At 39.5% G+C, this 24,891-nt stretch overlaps 2 protein-coding genes across 2 annotated transcripts; both read left to right on the forward strand.

Moving 5' to 3' along the window:
* The first annotated feature begins 1,385 nt into the window (after positions 1–1,385).
* LOC101472570 (inward rectifier potassium channel 16) lies at positions 1,386–5,504 on the forward strand. The gene is made up of 2 exons (XM_004559445.2): positions 1,386–1,514; positions 4,145–5,504. Exon 2 carries the CDS (start codon positions 4,171–4,173, stop codon positions 5,308–5,310), a length of 1,140 nt encoding a protein of 379 aa, XP_004559502.2. The 5' UTR covers positions 1,386–1,514; positions 4,145–4,170; the 3' UTR covers positions 5,311–5,504.
* Positions 5,505–6,052: 548 nt separating this feature from the next.
* On the forward strand, positions 6,053–11,503 carry LOC101472854 (inward rectifier potassium channel 2). Its single transcript, XM_004559446.4, has 2 exons — positions 6,053–6,205; positions 8,054–11,503. The coding sequence occupies exon 2, from the start codon at positions 8,302–8,304 to the stop codon at positions 9,616–9,618; it is 1,317 nt and encodes a 438-aa protein (XP_004559503.2). The 5' UTR covers positions 6,053–6,205; positions 8,054–8,301; the 3' UTR covers positions 9,619–11,503.
* Positions 11,504–24,891: the final 13,388 nt, after the last annotated feature.

The raw sequence follows: 24,891 nt of genomic DNA on the forward strand, positions 1-24,891 counted from the left end.
AAGTTCTCCAAAGGCCTGGTAATGACCTAATCATTTGATTCAGGTGTGTTGACCCAGGATGAGATCTAAAACCTGCAGGGACACCGGCCCTCGTGGACTGGGATTGGGGACCCCTGGTCTACATGCTTTCTAATAGTCTTGAAAATAAAGTGAATTAATCTTGGCCCATCACTTGCATGGCCCTTTAATTCTAATCTTAATTCAGGTATGTCATAATGTGTAGCCTTGCAGACATTGAATTATGTATTCAATATTGAATATATTGAATCCTACTTGTTATTAATCTCTGGCTGTCTTCCACAGTATGTCTTTTGTCCAGTCTTCCTTCTCTCACCCCACCTGGTCGTGGCAGATGGCCCCGCCCCTCCCCGAGCCTGGTTCTGCTGGAGGTTTCTTCCTGTTAAAAGTGAGTTTTTCCTTCCCACTGTCACCATAGGGGGTCATATGATTGTCGTGTTTTTCTCAGTATGTATTATTGTAGGGTCTATCTTACAATATAGAGCACCTTGAGGAGACTGTTGTTGTGATTTTGGCACTGTATTAAAAAACATGAATTGAATTGACAGTCAGTATGAGCTTATTTTATTGGTTATCTGATCAAAATCTTCTTTTAACTAGTTTACATTTTTACTTTTACCTCTTATTTATTTACAGTTTCTCCCTCCACACTGTGCAGGGCCATACAGGCCTATAAAGACATGTATGGCCCTGCACAGTGTGGAGGGAGAAACTGTAAATAAATCAATAAACCAATCAATACACCCTTGTGTAACCTTCATATTTTTGTGTTATCAGTCATGTAGTTAAATAGATATACTATTTCCTGTCTGTTTTCACTTATTCAATATAAAGCTGCTGCTTGCAAGTGACACACTGATGAACTTCCCTTCCAGGTTATCTCTCAGAGGAATGTCTCTTATCTCTGTCTTCACACATTACTTTAGAAAACCAGCTTCGTGAATCAGGCAGGTTTTGAAATGGAGGGACGATCATGTTCTATTTTTGAAAGCACAAGAAGTTTGTTTTGCTGTTGCTGACCTTGTTGCAGCTAAATTTGCTCTTATGACTGCAGTAAAAGTGGTTTGAAACGTAGTGTGTACTTTCGGTTCACCTGTGATCTTCCTTGTCTTATCAGAGCTAAATTGGGGACAATTGAGACAAAGAAAATCTGTGTGCCAATGACAAAGCCTTTACATGACTGAGCAAAGGTTAACTTCTTTTCTAATAAAGCACAGAATTTTAACATGAAAAGGCTTTAAGGCTTTATCGTAAGGAACTTCTAAAATATTCCATAGGTCATAAATTCTTGTATCCAATAAGGGTTCAAGGAGACATGCTAGCAGTGATATCGCAAAAAAATGGGACTTTGCCTCAGGACCAGGCCGGCCCCCTACAATGTCACACTTTGCAGCCAACTAAATGTGAAGGTTACCACAACTTGAGCAACACATCGTCTTATGCTTGGTGGAATTGATGGACTTGTGACACCTGACGTACTCTGATCTACTCTGCAAGTAAGTTGAACATGTTTGTGCTTTGCAATGGGTTTATTAAAGGGGTACCTAATGTGTAAGACAGCGTTTTTAATCGAATGATCATATTTTCTAATAAAAGAATTAACTTTGTGAGCTACAAAAAAAACGCTAATAGAAAAAAAGTGCATAGTTTCTTTTACTTAATAATTGATAATATTTAAAAGACAAGAGGCTACGTTTATAAAAGTAAAGCTCACAAAACTCACAGAAAACAAAAGAGACATTCAGTTATAATAAGTGGATCCTAAATAATCTTTTATTATTATTATTACTCTAAAAACAAGGAACTAATTTGGAAAGACATTTAAAAACAAGCGATAGTGATATATACATTGTAAACTGCAATGAGTTAACAGCATACTGGATCTGTGTCATTTCAACTGTCTTGTAGAATTCCTCGAGGGTGGGAGTGGTCTCAGTTTTCTTAGACCTGACTGTCCTTGTCATTTGACATTCAGGGAACAGACTGATTGTTGCAGCAAATATGAGTCTAGCATTCCCCTACTTGTAATCCAAATACCTTTGCACTTGTTTTCCTGTTTTTTTCTGTGCATTAATTTAACATATACCAAAATGCAGACATCACCTTGACATAGTTTTCCATGGAAGACTTAGTAAAAAGTAGAAATAAGACAGTTCATCTTTTGGGCTGACATTTATTAAACTGTCATGAACACTGATTTGAAGATGATGTTGATTGACACAACTGTACAAACATTAACATTATTTGGTTTCATAATTAAACCACAGGAGATGTAAGATTAGACCTATTGAGTAGCCATTTATCTCGAGAGCAGATAAACAACAGCACGCAGCTCATTCAAATAAGTAATAAAAACACTCACTGGAAGGACATAGCTTATTGATCTGTGACTAAGATCCTGAAGAACAAAACTGGTAACAAGCTTAAAGCGGTGCCTTTGATTGTCAGGTGTCATTTATGATATCAATAACACCCGAAGTAGGCGTGTGTGCTGCAGACAAAAAGTGATAAAACCGTCTTGGCTTTGCCTTATTTTATGTGTTACTAGGTGTGATTAAAGTTTGACATCTGAGGTAACATTTGGAGGTGAAAACTGTTAGAGGTTGTTGGTGAGTAATTATTTACCCTTTCGATAACAAACACAGATTAATAACTACACCGCACTAAGGTCAAGATTTTTGCTTAATTAACCGAGACAAACCGAGACTTAAGTTCTTAGGATTCGAGTGAAAAGTTACAGTAGCTGGCCTTAACTTTTTATGACTTTAATTTCTCAGAAGTCATTTGCACTCTGTTATCAAAACACTGGTCACTGCTCCCTGCTGGCCATTGTCACATCTGGAAGACAGCAAACTTGGCTAAAATTCAAAACTAAAGAGATTAGCCGAAGTGATTAAAAAGAGGTTTTTCACTGAGGAAAATAGGTTTTCCCATAGCTTGAGTTAATCTTGTTGGATGGTCGGGGCCTAATCTATATAAAGCAACAAAGTCTGTAACAGTGAGTAATTTAGCAAGCAAAATGTGTTAAAGTAAAGAAAAATGCACAAACAATACAGTAAAGGACGTATCATTATGAAAGAATTATGTCAGGCACTCAAACAGAATATTAAGCTTGACAGGATAAAAAAAAATACACACTGCGTAACATCTAACAATTCTGATCATTAACAGTTGAAAATTGAAATTGAAAAAAAAATTGATCCAACTAAGTTAATGCAATATTCTTCTTACTTAAATAACGGTCAAGTACAATAGGATCAGAAAACTAGTGTTTATGGAAGCTTGTTGAAATGCCATGAAATTGACATAGATCTGCCTGGTAACTGTTTTTTGGGCTTTTTTTTCCACTGGTAGAAACATACATGTTTTTCTTTTTACCGTAAAACAAAGCTGGTGTTTTGTCCAAGACAAAAACAACATAAGAGGAAGAAAATGGCATACTTACAATATAACAGAGGAACATGCCGTGCTTACATAAGTCTGTGTAATTGCCCTAATAACAATTTGGTATCAATATGATAAAAATGGTTTTGGACCTGGATTATATCTGACCTCTCTTAATGTCTTATATAACTCTTTCTATGCAATTGATGGCTAAACTTAAACATTAATGTGTGCGTGCAAGTTACAATGCTCGGCTTGTGGTTTGATCATTCCCTGAACGATGACTGATTTATTAATTTTTTTCACATATCTGTACTAATGAGTCTGACCAGGGGCGACCACAGCGCTATTTTTTTATGCCTAACTGTAGATTTATTAACTGGCTTATTTTCAGTGCTGGTAATTTAACAGAACTGAAAAGAAAAATTCCTATTCACAATTGCACTTTTTTATAATGTGGCCATATAAGTGCTTATTGAAAGCTTTGTAATGGAACTTTTTAGTTAATCATCAGCCAACAAGAAGCAGGTGATCACGAGGTCTATTTTTTCACACCTGCTCATTTTCTGCTAATAGCCAAAGGCACAGAGTGACCGTGGCTGCTAAAACATGAAGGTTTTGAGTCTGCATCTACATTTTAGTCACATGTAATGAGTGAATGAATACATGACACGTTATTCAAGGTAAACTAAAAACTTGATATTTTAGTCTGCATTTTCATGTCATCTCTGTCTTTCTGCAGGAGACTGAACTTTAGATTTAATCAAGATGAGCACAGAAAGAAGTGAGCAGGTCATTGATACCTGCTGCACCACAGTCCACACGCTGGGCAGGCAAAATGCAAAGAAGGAAAAGAGTCTCCGCTACATGCAAAAAGATGGCAAATTCCCTGTGATGTTTCAACAGGCCCCTGGAGACTGGACCACATATTGGATCGACATCTTCACCAGTCTTGTAGAGATCCGCTGGAGAATGATGTTCCTTATTTTCTCCCTTAATAATATTGTGTCTTGGCTTCTTTTTGGTCTGTGTTATTGGTTAATTGCCCATGTAAATGGAGACAGTGATAATGCAGATGACGATCTCTGTGTTTCAAATGTGCGCGACTTCACTGGGGCATTTTTGTTCTCAATGGAGACCGGGGCGACTATTGGTTACGGCTACAGGCATGTAACCGAAAACTCTATTGTAGCTATCATTGTGGTGACGATTCAAACTGTGTTTAGCTGTCTTCTTGACACAGTTGTCATTGGCGTTGTTGTAGCTAAGATGGCATCTGCTCGTAAGAGAGCCCAGACGGTGGGTTTCAGCAGATGCGCGGTGGTCAACTTACGAGACAGGGTTCTGTGTCTGTCATGGCGCCTCGGGGACTTCAGAGGTAATCACATCCTGGAGGGGGTCGTCAGGGTCCAGTTAATCCGCTATGTAAAACAGCCAGTGGGGTCACTTGTAATCACTTACCAGGACTTAGATATAGAGGAACGGGAGATTGTCCTCGCCACACCTACCACTATTATTCACAAGCTAGAGCCTGGCAGTCCCCTGTACAACATGGGTCCTGATAACCTGCGGGACAATCGCTTTGAGCTGGTAGTTTCTTTCACCTACACAGGGGACTCCACAGGAATACTCCACCAAACACGTGCTTCCTACACATCAGCAGACATCCGCTGGGGCCAGCGTTTCCAGGACGTGCTGAAAATGGGCAAGAAACACTACAAGGTGGACTTCAGTCTTTTTCATGTGACCACATGGGTGCCGGTGCCTTTCCTCAGTGCAGAGGAATACAACAGGAGGGGACGTCCTGCAGATGGCACCACACTTATACCAATAGGGAAGAGAAACAGACACATTGCTCAGGTGAATCTTAACATCAATGAGGAGATGATCCTGCAAACATTTTTGTAGATGAAATGACAAAAGAAATCAAAATGAAATTAAAATGCAACTTTCACTGTTCCCATAAAGATTATGTGATAAGGTGAGCTTTTGTAAATATGTTTATAGCCAATGTAAAATCATATAATACAGCATTCAGAAATTCATGTTTGCTTCTGCCATGTAAAATGAAAGTGTAAGTGAAATAAACTGGAAAAATCTTCTCTTTGGTCATTTTAAAATGGGTTTTATTTCTAATTGCATGATAAAAATAGTACCAGTCATAAAAACTACTTTGAGTCCTGTGTATGTAATTACCTTTGTAGCTCTTTACCTCCCCCTTGTGTTCACCCACTCAATATTCCTGCAGTCCTAGAGATTTTTGTGCAGGTCAGAGATACAGTCATATCGTTCTCGCACAGTCACTTTATTTACTTTAGACTTAAACACCGATTAACAAACACCTTACCTTACCACCTTACCTACATTGTATTCCTGTGACCAGCGTCATGCATGTTTGTTGCTTGGTTCCAGTTTCACCGTGAAGTTTTAAAAGTGATGTACACTGAGTGTCCCAGTCTGCCAAAAAGTACATTAATAAATAAACTATAAATAAATAAGAACGATATAACCTCTTTTTGGACTAGAAACCTTAAACAGGCGCTGCAGCTTTCCATTGGTTGTCACTGCCACAGGGGCGGGGATATGCGCACGTGTTTTTTTATAGTCTGTCTTTTCAACCACAAATATCTTCTCTAGTATTGCTGGAGAGGGTTATGGCAGAATTTACAGCTCCACACGAGAAGCCAGAAAAAAATACTAACAGAACGTCGAGATTTAAAAAAGGGCAAAGTGCGCATATCTGGCGCACATATGGAACTTACTGCGACAAGAAACGATCCTATTTGCAGCCAAGGACTAACAGGTAGGTAAAAACATGTGTTGTGGGAATGTTCTGTGTAGTTATGGATGTGGGGACATTGGGAGTAGTTGAATGTGCGTGTTGATGTTAAAAACGTGAAAAATGACTTTTCACGGTTTTTAAGGAATAAAAAGTTTTGATCAGAAAGTAATACCACTTTCTGCAACAATATTATTGTTGTTGCAGTGTGGTTTCAGAGACTGCAGGATGTGAACTGGATGTTCTGCAAGGATTGTCTTTGATTTGAACTAAACTCTTAACTCTGTAGTTGGCGCGTGATAAACATGTTGTTAACTGTCTAATAAAAAAGGAAATAACATACAGCATACATACATATGTATATCTATATCTATATATATGTATATATACACATACATATATGTATGTATGTATGTATGTATGTATGTATATATATATATCGATTTGTGTGATGAAAAATAGACCACCTTTATGTAACCAGTTTCCATCTGCCTCAGCTGTTAGCTCTAAATGAGAACACATGCAAAACAAACAATCCCAGGTTGTGCAGCCTTTGGAAGCCTTTTCTGTCACCATGAAACAACCTGCTGTAATAAGTGATGTGATACTGAGCAGATAAAAGCTAACTGAGCGGGAAAGTACTGAATAGTGCAATAAGGAAGGAAGCTTGCAATGCACTCAGTGCAGGTTTATCAGGACTTGCAAAGCTGGAGACGCCATCCAAGTGTTTGAGTTTGTGTCCCACAATACACCAGTATAATTGCTTGTATAAGACTCCTTGCAAGTGTATGGGAGAAAACAAAATAAGATAAAACATTTAAAACTTGGAACAAGCATGGTTTAAATTTCCTGAAAATACCAAGTAAAATACATTGAAACCTTGAAACCTATTAAACATAATGTTTTGGCATGCTTTGCTCTGTGTAAATGGTGCCTCATATTATGAGTGGCCTGTTGCTGTTTCAAGTTGACCCCACAATGACATCATAATAAGTTGAGAAAACAGAGATGATGCAGGGAAACCACGTCCAGCAAATCTTATCCCATGTGACCTTTGACAATATCCAAAACAATTTAAATGACTTGAATGACTATCGAAGAGCTTTGTTGTTGTTGTTTTTTTTAACGAGCTACAATTTCAGAGTTAAGAACAATCAGAATATTCACTGAAAAGGGCTCTGGACTTCATTTATGCACTTCAGATGTGAATCTCTGATGAGATAATGAGTTTTAAAAGTGGAGCAGTGATTTATTTTGGCACCACCAGAGCGTGTCTGGCTGTCCATAACCTTTTGTAGCCTGTGGTGTTGTATTTTAATGGACCTCTCATGCCACACACATCAAGTCAATAGCTTTTCTAATTTAGCTGTCCTTGTTGTTCTATTACATATAAAGCAAGGCTACTGCTTCATTAATTGTGGTTCAGGGCAACTCTGTATTCGCTCAGTAATGACATGTAATAGCTTGTGAATGTGCTATAGGTTTTTACATGCATGCAACATATGATTCTGTTATGTCTGTCCAGAGCTGCAGCTTGTAATGTATTTTTCTTTAAGAGATTTACTAGATTAACATGAACTTGATCTATAATTTGACTCCGTTCCCCAAGGAAGGGCCCGCCCTAATTAATACTTATATTAAGCAGTGTAAACATAATTTCCTACTTTGCCAGGTGTCTAATGCTTTCCTTCTATTACTGCTAATTTACCTAATCTGTTGACTGTGCTTTCTGACTGCTCAGTTTATGCATTTTCTGAGAGTATACTAGAATTGTGCTATTAACTTTAGATGTGCACTGCATTATTTATTTAACAGCTACCACACACCTAGCTGTGCTGATCTATGTTGTCTCTCTGTCTATAATTTCCACAGCCCACTTTACTAATGAGGTCCAAGCCAGGCATCAAAGAAGAGTGACCAGCCCTCACCAACAGTGCTCATCACTGGCAGAGAAGCACAGACCTAGTCTCCCCCGTCCCTCACAGGACTGAATCCTGTTTCCCACATTTTCTGCACAAGTTTGTCCTCAAGATCATTTAAAACTGTTTCTCCAACGCTTCTACCAAAAACTTAGACTGTTTTCCAAAGCAGAATCGGCCCAGCCCTCCCAAGAGGAAACTATGGGGAGTGTGAGAGGCCACCGTTACAGCATTGTGTCCTCTGAGGAAGATGGCATGAAGCTAGCGAATATTGCCATGCCAAATGGCTACGGCAATGGCAACGTCAACAAGGGGCATACGCAGCACCACCACCAGAGCCGCTTCGTCAGGAAGGATGGCCACTGCAATGTGCAGTTTATCAATATGAGCGAGAAAGGCCAGCGTTACCTGGCAGATATCTTCACCACCTGCGTGGACATTCGCTGGCGCTGGATGCTGGTCATATTCTGCCTTTCTTTCCTGCTGTCATGGCTGTTTTTTGGCTTTGTCTTTTGGTTGGTGGCTCTCTCTTATGGGGACTTGGAGAATGAGACGCAGATGTGTGTTTCCAACGTGGACAGTTTTACTGCTGCTTTTTTGTTCTCAGTGGAGACACAAACCACAATTGGCTACGGTTATCGCTATGTGACGGAGGAATGCCCCATTGCTGTTTTTATGGTCGTCTTCCAAAGCATCGTAGGTTGCATCATTGATGCTTTTATCATCGGTGCCGTCATGGCCAAGATGGCAAAGCCCAAAAAGAGGAATGAGACGTTGGTGTTCAGTCACTATGCTACAGTGGCCATGAGGGACGGCAAGCTTTGCCTGATGTGGCGGGTGGGAAACCTGAGGAAGAGTCACCTGGTGGAGGCCCACGTAAGGGCCCAACTCCTCAAGTCCCGTACCACTGCCGAGGGAGAGTTCATCCCTCTGGATCAGGTAGACATTGACGTAGGCTTTGACAGTGGCATTGACCGAATTTTCTTGGTTTCTCCAATTACCATTGTTCATGAAATTGATGAGGACAGCCCATTTTATGAGCTGAGCAAGCAGGAGTTGGAAACATCAGAGTTTGAGATAGTGGTGATCCTCGAGGGCATGGTCGAGGCCACAGCCATGACTACTCAGTGTCGGAGCTCCTATATTGCCAGTGAGATCCTCTGGGGCCACCGCTTTGAGCCAGTGCTCTTTGAAGAAAAGAACTACTATAAAGTGGACTATTCTCGCTTTGACAACACCTATGAGGTGCCCAGCACGCCCAGCTGTAGTGCCAGGGAACTGGCTGAGAAGAAGTCCACTGCCTCTAGCTCGAGGAACTCCTTTTGTTATGAGAATGAAGTGGCTCTTGAAAAAGTTGAAATGGAGGAGGAGTTTGAGGTGGAGGAAAACATGGTAATGAGGGGTGTTGAGGTTTGCGCACTTGAGGACAGAAACACAGATGAGGTGTTAGACTCTGAATGCAACCTTGACTCTTTGCCTTTAGAGTCAAGGCCTTTGACGGCAGAATCAGAAATATGAACCCAGGTTAAAAACTGTCACAGGGTACGTGAAGCTTCGTATGACTTGGGTCTCTATTGCTGTGTTTGAAAATACAGGGCAAATAAACCCTGCAATTTGAGTATGAACTTCTCAGTATGCAGAAGCTCTCACATGAAACAACACGTACAGACAAATGTGTTGTGTATGGTGAAAGTGGTGAGAGATTAACTGGTTGCATGGTGCCAGAGGAATAAAATGGGAACGATGCCTTCGCTAATACACACTGTGCAGTTTGTTTTCGTGCACAATGCAGAATATTATCCACCGTAAAACATTTGACTAGAATAGTCAGTTCATTTAATGACTAAATTTGCCTATTTAATCAATTGCATATTCGTAGTTTGCACTTTTTGCATGGGGTTCATCTATGGTGTAATACCTCATCCTTGTGGAATAAATGTCACAAGGTGTGATTAGCTAGACTAATTTTATATATATGTAATTTTATACATATATAAAAAACAAGGAATTATTTGAAACACATGTTTTCATCATTCTTTGCAGCAACAACCCAAACCTATAAATTTCTAATCATACATTTAATGACAACATTTTTGTTTAACAGGCTATAACATTTTTACAAGTTCAACCACCATTAAATAAACAAGGTATCATTTGTTAATGAGCTGGTCTCTTAGCGAAGTTTATTTGCAGTATTCTTCAATGTGTTGGTCTGAAAGCTCGATTGAGGATTAAAATTATGTCTTGCACAGATTACGGGCATAAGTACACTGCTGTCCTCAACCTATCATCTTGTCTATAGAGCATCTCTTGCAATGTGTGCCTTAACAGAAGTTTTAGTCCCAGTAGAGGCACTCAGGTGGTTTGGCTTCGACTACGCACACAATGCATTAGATGTAAAGCAGAAGGAGTAGCATTAAGATGTGATTCATTGTGCAATATACTGCCACTTCTTACAGGTCTCTGTGTTGTAATGTGCAATACTGTTCAGTGGTGGAAAGTGACAGGAAGCTCAACCTTTAGCCAAGGCTATGAATGTTGATGACAGCTGCTGCTAAGTTACATATTGTATGTCAGACAGAAATCTAGAAGCCAAAATGTATTATTTGTGTTTTAAAGCGTTTTGAAGTTTGCCGATGCAGCCTATAGTTTTATTTCTAGCTATAGACAAGCATGACTCTTGTCGGTGTGTTTTCCAAAGCTTTAGTGCACTTTCTTCCTCATTTGAGATTTTTCCTCCCAGTAAGAGCAGAAACTAGGTTATTTCCCTAAAAGCCAGATGTGCACATATTAATAAGAGGCAACTGTAACACATCTGTTAGTTAATTGGAAACTTGAACTGATCCTCATCTAACAGAGCTTGGCTTTTGAAACACTGAATTATTTGAATAGCTTTTTAACATGTTATTTTAACATCAGTGTTCTTGGCAACTTGGGAGATTTGCAGAATTTGGAATTTTTTAACCTTTTAGCTTCCTTACTGTGGGTCTTGTGAAGTTATTTGTCATTTCTGAATGGACCCCTGCTTTGTCTTATGAAAGATCAGGACTAATAATTCACTTACAATCAGAAATCCTGGCCGGATGGAGAGGGCTTGACTTCAGTCTTACGTAACATTAAGCTTTACCTATTACTCTAGGAGTTATTATGACACATTCGAGCGTGGATAATGTCAGTGGATGCCAGAACACTGTAATGCTTTTTTGGTAAGGAAATCTCACATGGGCACTTCTCCTGTCTTAGATTTTTATTTTTCTACCAGGGTCTTCCCACCTTCCTGCACAAACCACAGACTGAACAGATTTTTTTTTTAATCTTTTGTAAATTATAATGCAAATACTGTATTCTGATATTGCAGTTGTTGAAAACAGTTTGTCCTTTTTTCAATAAAAAAATTAATAAAATGAAATCATTGTGAAGTTGATGCATTAATTGTAAACTCCGCATCATGGAGATATTGTGTCTGCATGATCTTGTGATCTGACTAACTATCCATCCTGCTCTGTCGCTTTTCCCAGCAAAACTTTATAAAGAGCTGTGTGGTGCTGTGACCCAAATTTCCAGCTGTCAAAGCTAACGCCATCAATTTCTGTATTTCAACAAACTGATCCACTCCACTTCTGTGAAAGCCCACAGTGGCAGGTGGCTTAACTGGATATAATTTTTAATGACACAATGGAAAGAATTTCGACTTCACTTTTCTCTGCCTTTTTCCGTAAACTGTGGGAAATAAATTCTGCGGTGTACAATGTCTCAAGGGAAAGTGTTGATATGTAACAGTATAATATCAGAATGCGTAGCTCTGCTACTCAAATCCTTTGCTAAGACTTTATTTTGAATGGAGATGCTCTCATATTCTCTTAGATGCTTCAGTTGAAATGATATATGTGCTGCTCAGTAAAACAAATTGCGTAACAAACCAATATTCTAGATGCAATATGCAGAGGATATGCACCATGCAATGCCTCTAATTCCGCATTTATATGCACAAAATACTATTAAGCCACAGATCTGATCAATGTAGCTGAGTAATAGCTGAACTTCTGTTTTGCAGGTTGACACGGCTATCTGCAAATTTAGCTATTTTCCATCCACAGCACAGACTGATCCTAGTCTCATCCATGCTGAATGCAACAGATTGATCTCGCACATCCGCTGGGAGGCAGTGGGCCGATTTGATTTGTTTCTGCATAGGAAGTGTCCCAAGCCTCTGGGCTTTTTCCACATTAGCCAATCAAAATGCCACAAAGCTGGAGTTTGGAATAAAATTGAGGGTTATCCCTTTTTCCTTCATAGCAAATTAATTTTAGTTCAACAATTACAATTTTCTGTAAAAATCAATCTTGTTGTCAAAGAAAGGCAAAAAATTAATTTTAATTCTTATTAGCTGTAAAATCCTATAAAGCCGAGTCCATATTTGTAGCTTCCTTCTAAAAATATCTTCTTAATTTCACCAGTATCATCTCTAAACTTTTGCTATGATCACAAAGAAATTTCACTGGATGCGGATGGTGGATGGTGACTGTTTAGTCCATGCTGCGTGCCCTATTTGCAAGAAATCGACAGCCAGCGCCGGCCTGAGAGCTCCTGTCAATGCTTCTGATGACGTCTCTCTGGCGAATTCCCTTGAGCTGGCTTATTAGCAATAGACTGATCAATCTGACCTTCAGATTAGAAGGGTGAATGTAAACATAAACAATTAACCAGCAGAGTCAACCAACACGCGAAAGAACATACAGTATAGCTTATGGGTTCATGTTAAATATGGTAGCAGTTGCAGCAATTTGAACAAAAAAAACCCTCTGACATACTCCATGTTTCAGACCTGAACATAAATAACACATTAAGATATGACCTCCTGTCAAGTCTGTAAAGGCAGAAATGTCCCTGGATTATCTCAATGGCCATCGCTTGCTTAAAGTTTATGGTCATAATTTTAAAATGTATTAAAAACACAGTCATATTTATTGCTCAAGAGGAAGACTGTCTGTAGTCTGGAAAGTTGGTCACATCTAGGAGGGAATTATATCAGAAAAACTATCCGAGCCTCATCTTATGTGGGCCACATCCGCAGCTTGTCACTTTATAAATAGCTGTAACAGTGTATTTGCCCTGAATTAACGTCCTAAGTGTCCTGGTGAGGTCATTAGGTGGCAACAAGATTAATGCTGTAAATCAGATTTAAAAAAAGAGGGGGGGATTACAGAGGAGTTTCCTCTTTATTGTGAAAACAAATTGTGAAAATCCAAGACAGTGACATGTGTGCGTTTGCCTGATTAAATGACTCCGGTCTCTTTGTTTTCACTGGGTTAACCTTGAATCATGAGTTCTAGCAGTTTGATTTGAGCCGATCTGTGTCACTTGTTTTGGCTTATTGTTTCTGGTCATCTAACAGCTAAGACATCTCTGTTACAGTCACATCAAACGCTAGTTTAGCTCAAGCAAGCCACTTGTTTTTCCTGATAGATCAGCTGATCTAAATGCCACCTCATGTCAGTTCATGGTTCATCTTACATCCTTCTATGCATCATTTTGGCAAATCTAATATAGGGCATGCACCCCACTTCAATCCTAGGAGTTTTCAAAGATGTGTCTGACTTGCCTGCTCCATTTTGTACAGTTGGTCTTGAATCTGATCTCCCTACTTTACGCTTTTTTTAAAGTATGAGCATAGTTGAGCCAGGCCATAGAGTGGAGCCATACTGCCAGTTATGAATAACTGTTAAACTACACCTTTTACTAAACAAACCTCTGAAATTGGGATTAAGAGACAGCATCGGCATTTTGGATATACTAAACAGTGGTTTGGGCCTTGGATTTTGCAATAATATAACTAATGGCAAGTATATGTAAACCTCATAGAAAGTCTGTGATATATTGCTGTCACATAAGAAGACGGGGAATGCCACAAAATTCAGTAATTCAATCATAAATTAGCCTTTTATAAATCCTTGATCTTTAGTGTAAATAGGGGGGAAAGACACCATGACACCATAATGGTGTTCTGTGAGTGCATCAGGATTAAATTAGGTAATTATATAATTCTGATGACATGGCAATTACATAAGTTTTCTCGGTAGAGCTGGCAGTGCAATGGAGGCCTGCTGACTGTCAGTCGATGATGGCGGTAGGGTGACTGACAATGGGGCAAAAAATACTGATACTCACCTGCTGCATTTAAATTGCCACACCAAAAATGATCATGTTGCCATATTTCTCATGTAAGGACACTGCTGCAGCAGAAATGCTAACCCATGTAAATAAAAGAAATGCAATCTGAACAGTGCGGAAGCACGTGACTGGTAATGGGATTAACTCTTACACAAGCACTCAGAATCTAGCATTATATAGAAGAGAATCAATTTTTTTGTCTCTATGTGTGATTTATATTCACACATAGATTTTTATTCTATAGATTTACAGGCCATTACACACAGAACACTGAAAAAAAAACAAAGCAAAGTTTAGAATTTTTCTAATCTGAACTTGTCGTATAACATGTACAACACAGTGCGTTGCATTTCTGCAGTAAATTTGTCCTTTAAAAATGCACTGTACAAAATAGTCAACATCAAGCAATGATGAGCTGGTCCTGAAACAAGAAGAGGAAAAGACTGAGATTCTGTTGTTCATCTGATTCTAAAGAGAATTTCATGGTTTGATCCAGGAGTGTTAGTTGTATGATGACTGCTTTCGCACTTATTATAGGATGTCATTGCAGCAGTTTGAGCTCTTGTTGTCAGAGCAGTGGCCACAAATGACAAATTATTTCAGACGTGGAGCAGCATCATCCATGTGTACTCGGTAAAATAGTATTATTTTACTATTTGTATTTATACCAATGCCAGTTTTGCCACTGTGCCAACACACTTGTTGCCAAATGCATTGGCTTGATTAGGCTGATCTGTTTATCTGAAAAATATGAAATATGAATAGCTGCAATAAGAAGAGTCCAATCATTCTTTTTAAAGCAGGAAATATTTGCACAGATTTTACGTATATACAGTATATAAAGACCTTCATAGCCAAAAAACTGATGTAAGCGGTATTTAGCATTAAAACATGTTAGCATGATAGTTGTTAGCACATTGATATGAGCATTTAGCGCAGAGCCAGTAATTGTAGCATCTGAGATTACGCGATACAATCAGTTTGGCATTTTCTGTTGGAGCCACACAGTTTTACAGTTCATTTTAAAAAGCAATAGAGTGCCAGATCACAGATAAATGTGTTTCACTAACACGGCCAACACTCAACACACTTGTCAAAATCTTCTGCTGTTGAGTGTTTAAAGAAGTTTCTGGCTAATTTATTTATTGGTTTCATTTTATCAGCCTGGGCGATTTCAACTTGATTTTGCCCCCTTTGTGTTTTTTCAGTTGTTACTCAAGTTTCATTGTTTTGCCTACCAAGAAAAATTTAAAAACGATTTCACGTTACATTGGCATGCGTAACAGGATTATGCTGTATCAAATTTCAAGTAATCCTTGCTAATTTTTAATGTCGTTTCAGCTACAATAACCTTACACATTTGCACAAACACATACATACACACAGCACACTGACACTCATTTTGGCCTCATCTTTGACAGCTGAGTGTCTCATGACACTCAGGGGAGGAATAGGAGAATCCAGCAGGTACAATATGTTGGATGGGATTCAGGCTTTTTCCATTCCCCGAGCCCGGTGAAAGACAATATGTATATTTATTCACAGTGGGTGTGTCCGGTCACACAAGCAGCAACAAAAACTGCATTCAGCAGATTGCAGTAGTCACATTTACATGCTGTCAGTTTATTGTTGTTCCCACTTTGCGTTCTCATTTCATGCAAATTTGTTTTGCAAACATTGTCATTTAGGCACGGTGCATGCACGGGCTTGCAATCCTATATGTCATATCTCAGTAAATGCTTGTCTATTAATGCCTCTGATCTTCTGGCTCTGGCTCCTCTGACCTTGACAGAGACAGCCAGAGCCAGGAAACAAAAGTGATCCCAACTTTATGGTCATTGTTGGCTCATAACCAGTAGCACTTTGTACTTAGAGGACTTGGCTGTGTGCGGTATCACACTTTTTACTTGTTTATTTATTTTAACCTATAATACAGTTGCTTCAGAAAATAAGAAGCAATAGCTAACATGCAGCCTTCCTGTCCTCCGTATATACTGCACGCTTCCATTTCAGCATCCCCAGCATCTACTTGCAGCTCAAATGAGCTACTCGTCCTGAGGTGGAAGTGATACATTATAGGATTAACAGGTGCAGGTAGTCATCACTGTTTTGTGTATCTCTGTCTCCTTAAATGTCTGATTTGCCCGTTTTATGTCATTCTCCTGTTTTGTCATGCCTGCAAAAGTATCCGGTCTCCCCTTAAACTTGGTTAGTGAAGTCTGGAAAACAATAAAGGAAAATAAAACTTGTGATTTCATTGAAGGATAATTTAAATGGAACTGGATACTTGAGAAGGGTTTGTTTATGGTGACAGCTGAGGAGTGATGGATTCCTCTCAACTGTGTCCAGCCCTTGAGTGATAAAGGTCAACATTAAACCGGTCTTGTCAGCCAGCGACTCTTGTACATTCATATACAGAGCACAGCCAACTGCAGGCCTAAGTGCCAAACAGGGCATTGTTTATTTATGTCAACCAATATCCGACCAAATTGTGCTGGCCGTAAGACTAAATATTTTCTTATTTACTTATTCAAATCTTCTCGATGATGTTTTCACAAAATAAATACAATTCCAGAGTTTGAAAATTATGATAGAGATGATCCTTCGCTGTATTCGCTGGCACCCAGTTCGACCACAAGCCTGTTTCTTTAAGAAGCGCACCAGCTGGCTCCATGTTCAAAGAACAAAACTGCTCATTCAGTGTTGTAAATCTGTTTTTGTGAATGGTGCGCTGTTTTCTTTCCACTGAATGTGTGGCACAGCAGCTCCCTCAGGACAAAACAGCTTCCACACCTAAAAGAGCCAACAGCCAGGGTTACCATAACGATATCTGGGCAACAAGCGACGTCAGCTCCAGTATGGAACCCTCTGCGGGGCAAACAGAGACACATAATAAACTTGGAATCAAACTCTTGTTGTTTGTTCGGCGTCCCGAATAGATGATGATAGTATGACACGTTCAATTATTTTTAGAGCTCATGTGACAGGCTTCGTGGCTGAACCTTTGCTCCCCGGTAGATCTCTGCTGCTCCTGCTGTTGCTGCGCTTCGTGTAACTGCTTTTATCTGATTTGCAATGAGGCCCGCAACACTTTACTATATTTGCCTTTTTGTATTATTTTTATAGAATTAGCTTGGGAGCTGTTCTTCACCAAACCCAAAGTGTGGCAAGGTAACAAATACTGTATAAACAGCCAATAAATTTAGAGTAAATATTCGGTCTTCTCTGTTTCGCAGAGGATGAATTCTGTAGAGCCAAAATGAAAATTATGATTAACAAAAACAGATATTCAAGTTCTAAGATTGTACATGTTAGAATATTTCTGCAAATGTAATCAGTGATTCTTTTCGACATCTGCTTGGCAATTAGACGTCGCTATTAATCCAGTATTATTAAAAACTTAGAGCACAAAATATGCGTATTGAAAACTATTCTGTGCAGCGGTGACCTTTTATTATCATCACTCAAACATCATCAAACAAAAATCCGCGGATGGATAAAAAAATGGTCCTTGAGTATATTCACTTTATTTATAGTGTTTATAGAAAATGTGCTAATGACCCCACCTCATTTTTGGAGCACATAATATTGCTGAACCTTAACCTGACCAACTGACACAACCCTGAATAATAGCACTGCCCCCACAGGCTTGTTGAGTACTCACCAAGGAGTGATGGGCACACCACTTCATCTGCCTCTCCTCTTACCCTGATACATCATCACTCTCTAAAGGAGTAAATCTGGACTCATCAGACCACATGACCATTTTCCATCACTCCATTTCAATCTTTATGTTTTCCAGCAACGTGAAGCCTTTTTTTCTTGATTAGCCTAGCTGATAAGTTCTCTTCTATATTGTGCATGTAGAAATGTTCTCAAACAGTTGTGACTTCTACTCTTGTTTTTGTTTTTTTCTGATTTGATTTCAAGATTTTTCTTTCTACCACATTTCTTCCTTGAGGGTCCAGCCAGATTTTAATAACATGTTCTTACCCCATTTTTAATAGTTTCAGCAACCTCTTTAGGATATGTCTTCTTATAGGGTTATTTTAAAAAAAAAAGGAGAAGCAACTCACTGCATCAATTAGGGTTAATTAGCCTGTTGTCAGTCAAAACTCATATTTAACTTATATATTCACTGTGCTTCTGTGGTTACTCGCTGCATTGTTTGAACTCAGATAACCTTGGATATCTGTTAATGTCAGATAAAAACGGTTTGTCTGATACTATACCTGTCAATCATGGAAGAGGCGAAGCAGGAGTCGCAGCGACACACCATCACAGAGATGTGGAGCAGACCCAAAGTGAATGCGGTCATCTTCTTCCTTGCTTTAAATTTAATTCACGTAGAACAAGATTAGAGGATCCAATCAGTGGTGACACTGAACCTGGCACCCAGTGGAATGAGACACCAGGGAGGCCTAATCATCCCCATGACTCGACTCAGCTGCAGCAGGCCAATGAAATCCCCTCCAGACTAAGCAGATGGTCGATATCATCTTCTTTCTTTTCTAGGTGAGATTATCTTTTAGGCTTCAGACTTTACAAGTGGATGTTTACTGCAGTAGTGGCCTTTCTGCTATCCGGTTGTGGGACGCTAATGTTTCCCACTGCTGTGTGAGACCCAAAGTATACAAACAGCGAAAGGGTCGCCAATGTTCCCAGTGTGTTACAGTGATCATGGATTTTATACATGCATACACTGAATTTCTAGTATCATAATAAAATATAACTGAAAGAAATTGAAGGGAAGCAAACAAAGACTCTAAAAATAGTTAACATATTAAATGCATATTTAAGTAAGCAAAAAGCTTCCCCATTAAAAAATAAGTAAATAATACAGACCAAAATACACACACACACACAAAGCAATTTCCTCATTATGCTCGGGCTGCAATTTCTCCAAACAAGAAGATTATTTCTTACGTCACAGCACAATTTTCTCTTCGGCCCTGCCTGTCCTGAGATTACAGAGGTAGTTTATGCTTGATTTAAGCAGGTCGCCCCAAAGGAAAACAATGCAGAAAAAAGCTCGGCATGAGGTGACACGTGATCCCCTGATTAGGAACTCTAGAGGGGAAAGAGTGAAAGGGGAAGAGCAGGCCAAGGTCGACATGATAACACTTGTGTCCTTTACAGTAAATTATCAAAAATAATAATGTAACATTTAATATTATCAGCTTTGTCGCTTTAAAAGCAAATACACAATATATCACGAATCCAGTACCTGTAGTTTGACAAGTGATACATATGATAATGATACATCATCGCTCCTCTGGCAAACTAAGTAATGTGTTGCATAGCAGGGTAACAAAGTAGGTACTGGCTATCCAGTGCAGTCTAATTAATGTGATGTAAAAGAGCCACAAGAGTAACAGAAGCTACTGTATCTCTGCTCAAGTAGAGCACTGAAAACAGGGCAAGTTTTCTGTCCAAAGAGAGTAACGGGTAACAGAAGAGGAGCAGCGCACCACTTAAGGACATCCTTGTGGCAGAGAGAGGGATCAGCTTTACACCTGTGGGCTAGGTAATCAACGTCGTGCCCTGATCTCTTTACTTTCCTTGTCACTTACCTTGGCACCTTGGAATCAGCACAAAGACCAAGGAAAAGTCAGCCTTCTGATCTCAAGACAGCAAGAGTTATACGAGCAAAAGGGAACGGGAAAAAAGGAAGTGCCTTGCCAGAATTTAAGTGAAAATGATGTACTTGCAATGCTGTGACCCCATGTGAATGTGCATGTGGCACACTCTTTTGTCAACTGAAAGATTACTTTGAAAAGGAGACGCAGCACATACGCCATCATCCTTTTTCCCAGAAGCCAGGATTATTTGTGTCATTTAAATTTTGGCAGACTTTGAAATAATCTGGACAAAAGTCAACTGCTTTGCCAAGTCTATTTTAAAAACAATACATCATCCCTTTCGTGAGAGACGATTACTTTCCATCGCTAATTAAAAGAAGAGGGGGGGAAAAGTGAATGGGGTGTGTTAAGGGATATTGATGCAATCACTGGATCTAGCAGGGCCACTGGAGCTGGATCAGCTGACTGGCCCTGCTCCTGAAAGAAACTCATAGCACTGGAAAGAAAGCGTTTCCACTTTTCACAGTGGCGTTTTGAAGATGAAAGATGATCGTGAGCTGATGAAACGAGGTTTACGTATGCACTATGATTGATGGTGTTTTTTTCCATCCTGGTTATACTGCATGAACAGGCACAGAGAGGCAGAGAGGTACTCACGATGAAAAGCATCTCACTTTGGGATTCTGTGCAAAAAGGTTAAAAAAAACAAAAGCAAAACATTAATTTACGAATTACTGAAACTCCATATTTAAGTAAAAATATGACATTGCATGTTTTGCTCGTTTTACATCAAATAGAGGCAGCAGGAGATAAGCAGGAGAAATACGTGATGGAATATCTAAAGGTAGGTATGCAAATATGTAAAAATTGTGTATGTTTCTGTTCTGTGTCTTGTGCACTGTTTGTTTGTATATGTGTATTTCTTGCTGCTGTTACACCCAAATTTCCCCTTGTGGGACAATTAAAGGATTCTTCTAATATGATTTGGCATAAACAGACCATAGGGAGGCTGAGTCTTTCAGAAATAAAGATGGGCAGGGATTACCCTTGTTCAGTGAAGGCTACAGTGGCCTCCCTACAACCAAGGCCTTTCATGCAATTTTAAAACTAAAACAGAGGCAAACTGCAAGCATGGAAAAATGTTTGGCTTTCAAAACTTTAGCTGCTGGTTCCCTCACTTCTCAGTGCTTAAAGGTTGCCAGTCAAAGAAGAGATGGTGACTCAGAATATGTTTTCATTCAAACTAGACTGGCAACACTGAATAAGCAGAAACGAATCTGCAGATAATCTCAGTTAATCACTGTACTATTTATGAATCAGTTACTGACTAATCTTGGTATATTGGTGCAATGGCACTGATGCACTGGGAATGTATTCTGTTTTAGATAATATACATTTTTCTAGGCACTTTTGCTCTTTAGCTACCACTTTGGACCTGTCTCCCAGGAGCTTGAGCAGCTATTTAGTGTATAGTTGACAGATCCTGTAAGATAAGGATTAGCAACAGGAATGCAATGGGTCACCATGTGGTCATTTAGTGTGTGTAAATGTATCTGTGCACTAATTTTAGTGCAAAGTCAATTCCTGGGTGTAGCACACGTACACACTCGCCTGTTTTCTCCTTTGTCCTCCCCTGGGCCAGACCACTATTTAAAGGTTCCAGGAAGAGATCGAGGATGTGGGGGAGATGCTTGAGGAGTTTTTAGGTGCTTAAGTGGTGTTTTAGAATCACATTGTGTCAATATTAGACACTGCACATGAGTTCCAGTTTTATTGTTTCCTATTGGAAAAACAATGACACAACATCCTCCAGGCTAAAGAAAAGAGGGACGGTCTTTTTCAGGAAAGGCCAAGCTAGAATCTATAGAATCTTATACCAGATGAGAATGGGAGAGCATTTCCTCCCCAAAGTCCAGCAACTGGTCTCCTCAGTTCCTAAATCTTTACTGACTGTTATTAAAAGAACAGTGGATGCTACACAGTGCTAAACATGGGCTTTGTCCCAGATCTTTTGAAATATCTTGCTGCTACCAAATTCAAAATGAGCTAACAATTTTCATGAAATACTGAAAATGTCTCACTTTAAATACTTTATGATATTTGCGAATCACTAGATCCAGTTTTTACTGCTTTTGTTTTCCAGAATGGGAGTTTATCTTTACAGACCTTTTAAAAGTACATTTTATATTATGCAAACACTGTAAATCTGTATGGATGGACCACGTATGAGACACTGCACAGGACCACAATACTAGGACCACACAAGCCGGCACACGTAACTGTTGAGTTACGTGTGCCGGTTTGTGTGCGTGTGTGTTTGCAGGTAACAGGCTTGGCACAGAAAACTCGTAAGCATTCTTCATTTCATTCAGGAATATTCTAGCAGTTTGATGGGTGTTACCATTCTGCTCATTTGCGCAGATGCCTACCAAAACACAACTGGTAGATCAATAGTTGCTTGTCAGTAATGCTGGAGGTCATCAATGGAAACATTGAAACGCATTTACGTAATCAGGCAAATGGGTGATGAGGGGTCAAAAAAGCCCTTGTCTCCTCCTTTAGGTCTGGCTGAAGTTGCAGCGTGCAAGCAACAAATTAATTGACCTGGGCTGGAATAAATATTCATCAGTGAGGTTATTATTCCAGATTTGGATGGTGAGGGCTCTGCCTTCAGCTGTGGTTTGACAGGAGAGGCTGCCTTGTCTCGCTGCAGCTGTTCAACTTGTTGACATCAGTTCACAGCACTTCTGCTCCAGCAGTGATTGTGAAGATATTAAATTTCACCTTCTTCTGCTGTCCCGAGTTTTAAAATAGTCCAAATGTTCCCAATCATGCAGTAAACAACACACCCTCCTGGTTCCCTCAGCAGTGCAATCCATCATCTTAGCAAAGGGCTATTACTGATATAATTATGGTCTCTACTAATGTTTCATACTTTATATGGTGGAGGAATCATTGCATGATGATTTGACTAAACATAACTGAGCGAGGGTTAGAATTCTAAGCAATCGAAACTCGTACGTCACACTCACCTGCTTTGGGTCTTTGCAGTGGATCCATTTTACTGAAACCATAAACTAGCACAAACATTGGAGCTGAAATTTGATTGTAGAAACCTTTACCACTCATTAGATGGGCATCTGAAAGTACACAGAACCCATTTGCCAGTTTGATTAAATACACTGTCATCTCTTTTTCATGAGGAGTACTGATGACAAATATTTGCTTTAATATGCGCTCTGCTTATTTACACACGCACTTCATTCTGCACACAGGAAGCAGCACCGAGACACACACATCTCCTCTCAGACTTTGCTTTGGCCATGTTGTTTAGGATGGATGCTTGCCATCGGTGCATCAGCGTTTAATTACAACATGCTTTAATCCAGGCCCCACTATCAAATCGCTAATCTGTTGAGGTATCACCTTCAGCACAAGACAGAAGTACTAACATGCACCTGAAGTATGTTTTGGGACAAAGTAAGGTTAAGCTGCTTGTTAATGTAGTGTAATACTAGATTGTTGATTTCCAGTGGGTTTAGCTTGGAACAACTCTGAAGTTTTTTTTCGGGATATCCATTTGAAGCAAATCATTCTGTCAAGAGGTCGAGAAAATCTCTCTAACACAGTTGCTGTTCATAGTGTAATGCTTCTATTCAATGTTTAATTCAATTAGCCCTTACATTTGATATGCAGCACCATGACCTTGCACCTGATAGCATGCTAAAGCTGTATCCGAGGATGGATTACCAACCACGCAAAGGCCCACGAGGTTTGCTAAATATCGTATCTGTCACTGTGTCAGAATCTTTTTTTTTTTTTTAGTTTAAACTTGCCTCCAACATTATTAGTTGCATCTTAGATGATTGTGGTGTACATATTTTGGGCAATGCCTTCAAGAAGCATACGTCTAGTTCCAACACCACCCGAAGGTACCCTAACAACATCACATCTTTGGTTGTGGAGGCCAAGTGAGTAAAGTGATCTCGTTCTGTCGTCAAGAAAACAGGCCGAGATAAAATGAGCTGTGTGACATGGCATGTTATCCTACTCAGGGTCGCCAATAAAAGATGACACTTTGGTCAAGGTTAGACATGGTTAACATCAATACTGTGGAATTTAAATGATGCTCAGCTGATGACGAAGTGTGCCAAAAAAAAAACCACACCACTGCACCAGCAGCATCAGCTTGAATTTCTGATACAGTAGTTGTTGGCATTGTTGATGGTTGCAGGACGGATTCTCAGTCCTCAGTGCTAGGACCAATTCTGTTTACATTATACATGCTTCCCTTAGGCAGTATCATTAGAAGACATAGCATACATTTTCACTGCTATGCAGATGACACCCAGCTCTATCTGTCCATGAAGCCAGATAACACACACCAATTAGTTAAACTGCAGGAATGTCTTAAAGACATAAAGACCTGGATGGCCGCTAACTTTCTGCTTCTTAATTCAGATAAAACTGAGGTTATTGTACTCGGCCCTGAAAAGCCTAGAAATATGGTATCTAACAAGATTCTTACTCTGGATGGCATTACCTTGGCCTCCAGTAACACTGTGAGGAACCTTGGAGTCATTTTTGACCAGAACATGTCCTTCAATGCACATATTAAACAAATATGTAAGACTGCGTTCTTCCATTTGCGCAACATCTCTAAAATTAGAAATATCCTGTCTCAGAGTGACGCTGAAAAACTAGTTCATGCATTTATTACTTCCAGGCTGGACTACTGTAATTCATTATTATCAGGATGTCCAAAAAACTCACTGAAAAGCCTTCAGCTAATCCAAAATGCTGCAGCAAGAGTACTGACAGGGACTAGAAAGAGAGAGCATATTTCTCCTGTTTTGGCTTCCCTTCATTGGCTTCCTGTTAAATCCAGAATTGAATTCAAAATCCTGCTGCTCACATACAAGGTCTTAAATAATCAGGCCCCATCTTATCTTAATGACCTTGTAGTACCATATCACCCTATTAGAGCACTTCGCTCTCGCTCTGCAGGCCTACTTGTTGTTCCTAGAGTATTTAAAAG

This window comes from Maylandia zebra, linkage group LG4 (assembly GCF_041146795.1).
Source record: "Maylandia zebra isolate NMK-2024a linkage group LG4, Mzebra_GT3a, whole genome shotgun sequence".
Taxonomy (NCBI): Eukaryota; Metazoa; Chordata; class Actinopteri; order Cichliformes; family Cichlidae; genus Maylandia; species Maylandia zebra.

What these genes read in the sequence shown, in the direction of transcription:
- LOC101472854 (XM_004559446.4), top strand. Translation starts at nt 8,302, where the DNA reads ATGGGGAGTGTGAGAGGCCACCGTTACAGCATTGTGTCCTCTGAGGAA.
- LOC101472570 (XM_004559445.2), top strand. Translation starts at nt 4,171, where the DNA reads ATGAGCACAGAAAGAAGTGAGCAGGTCATTGATACCTGCTGCACCACA.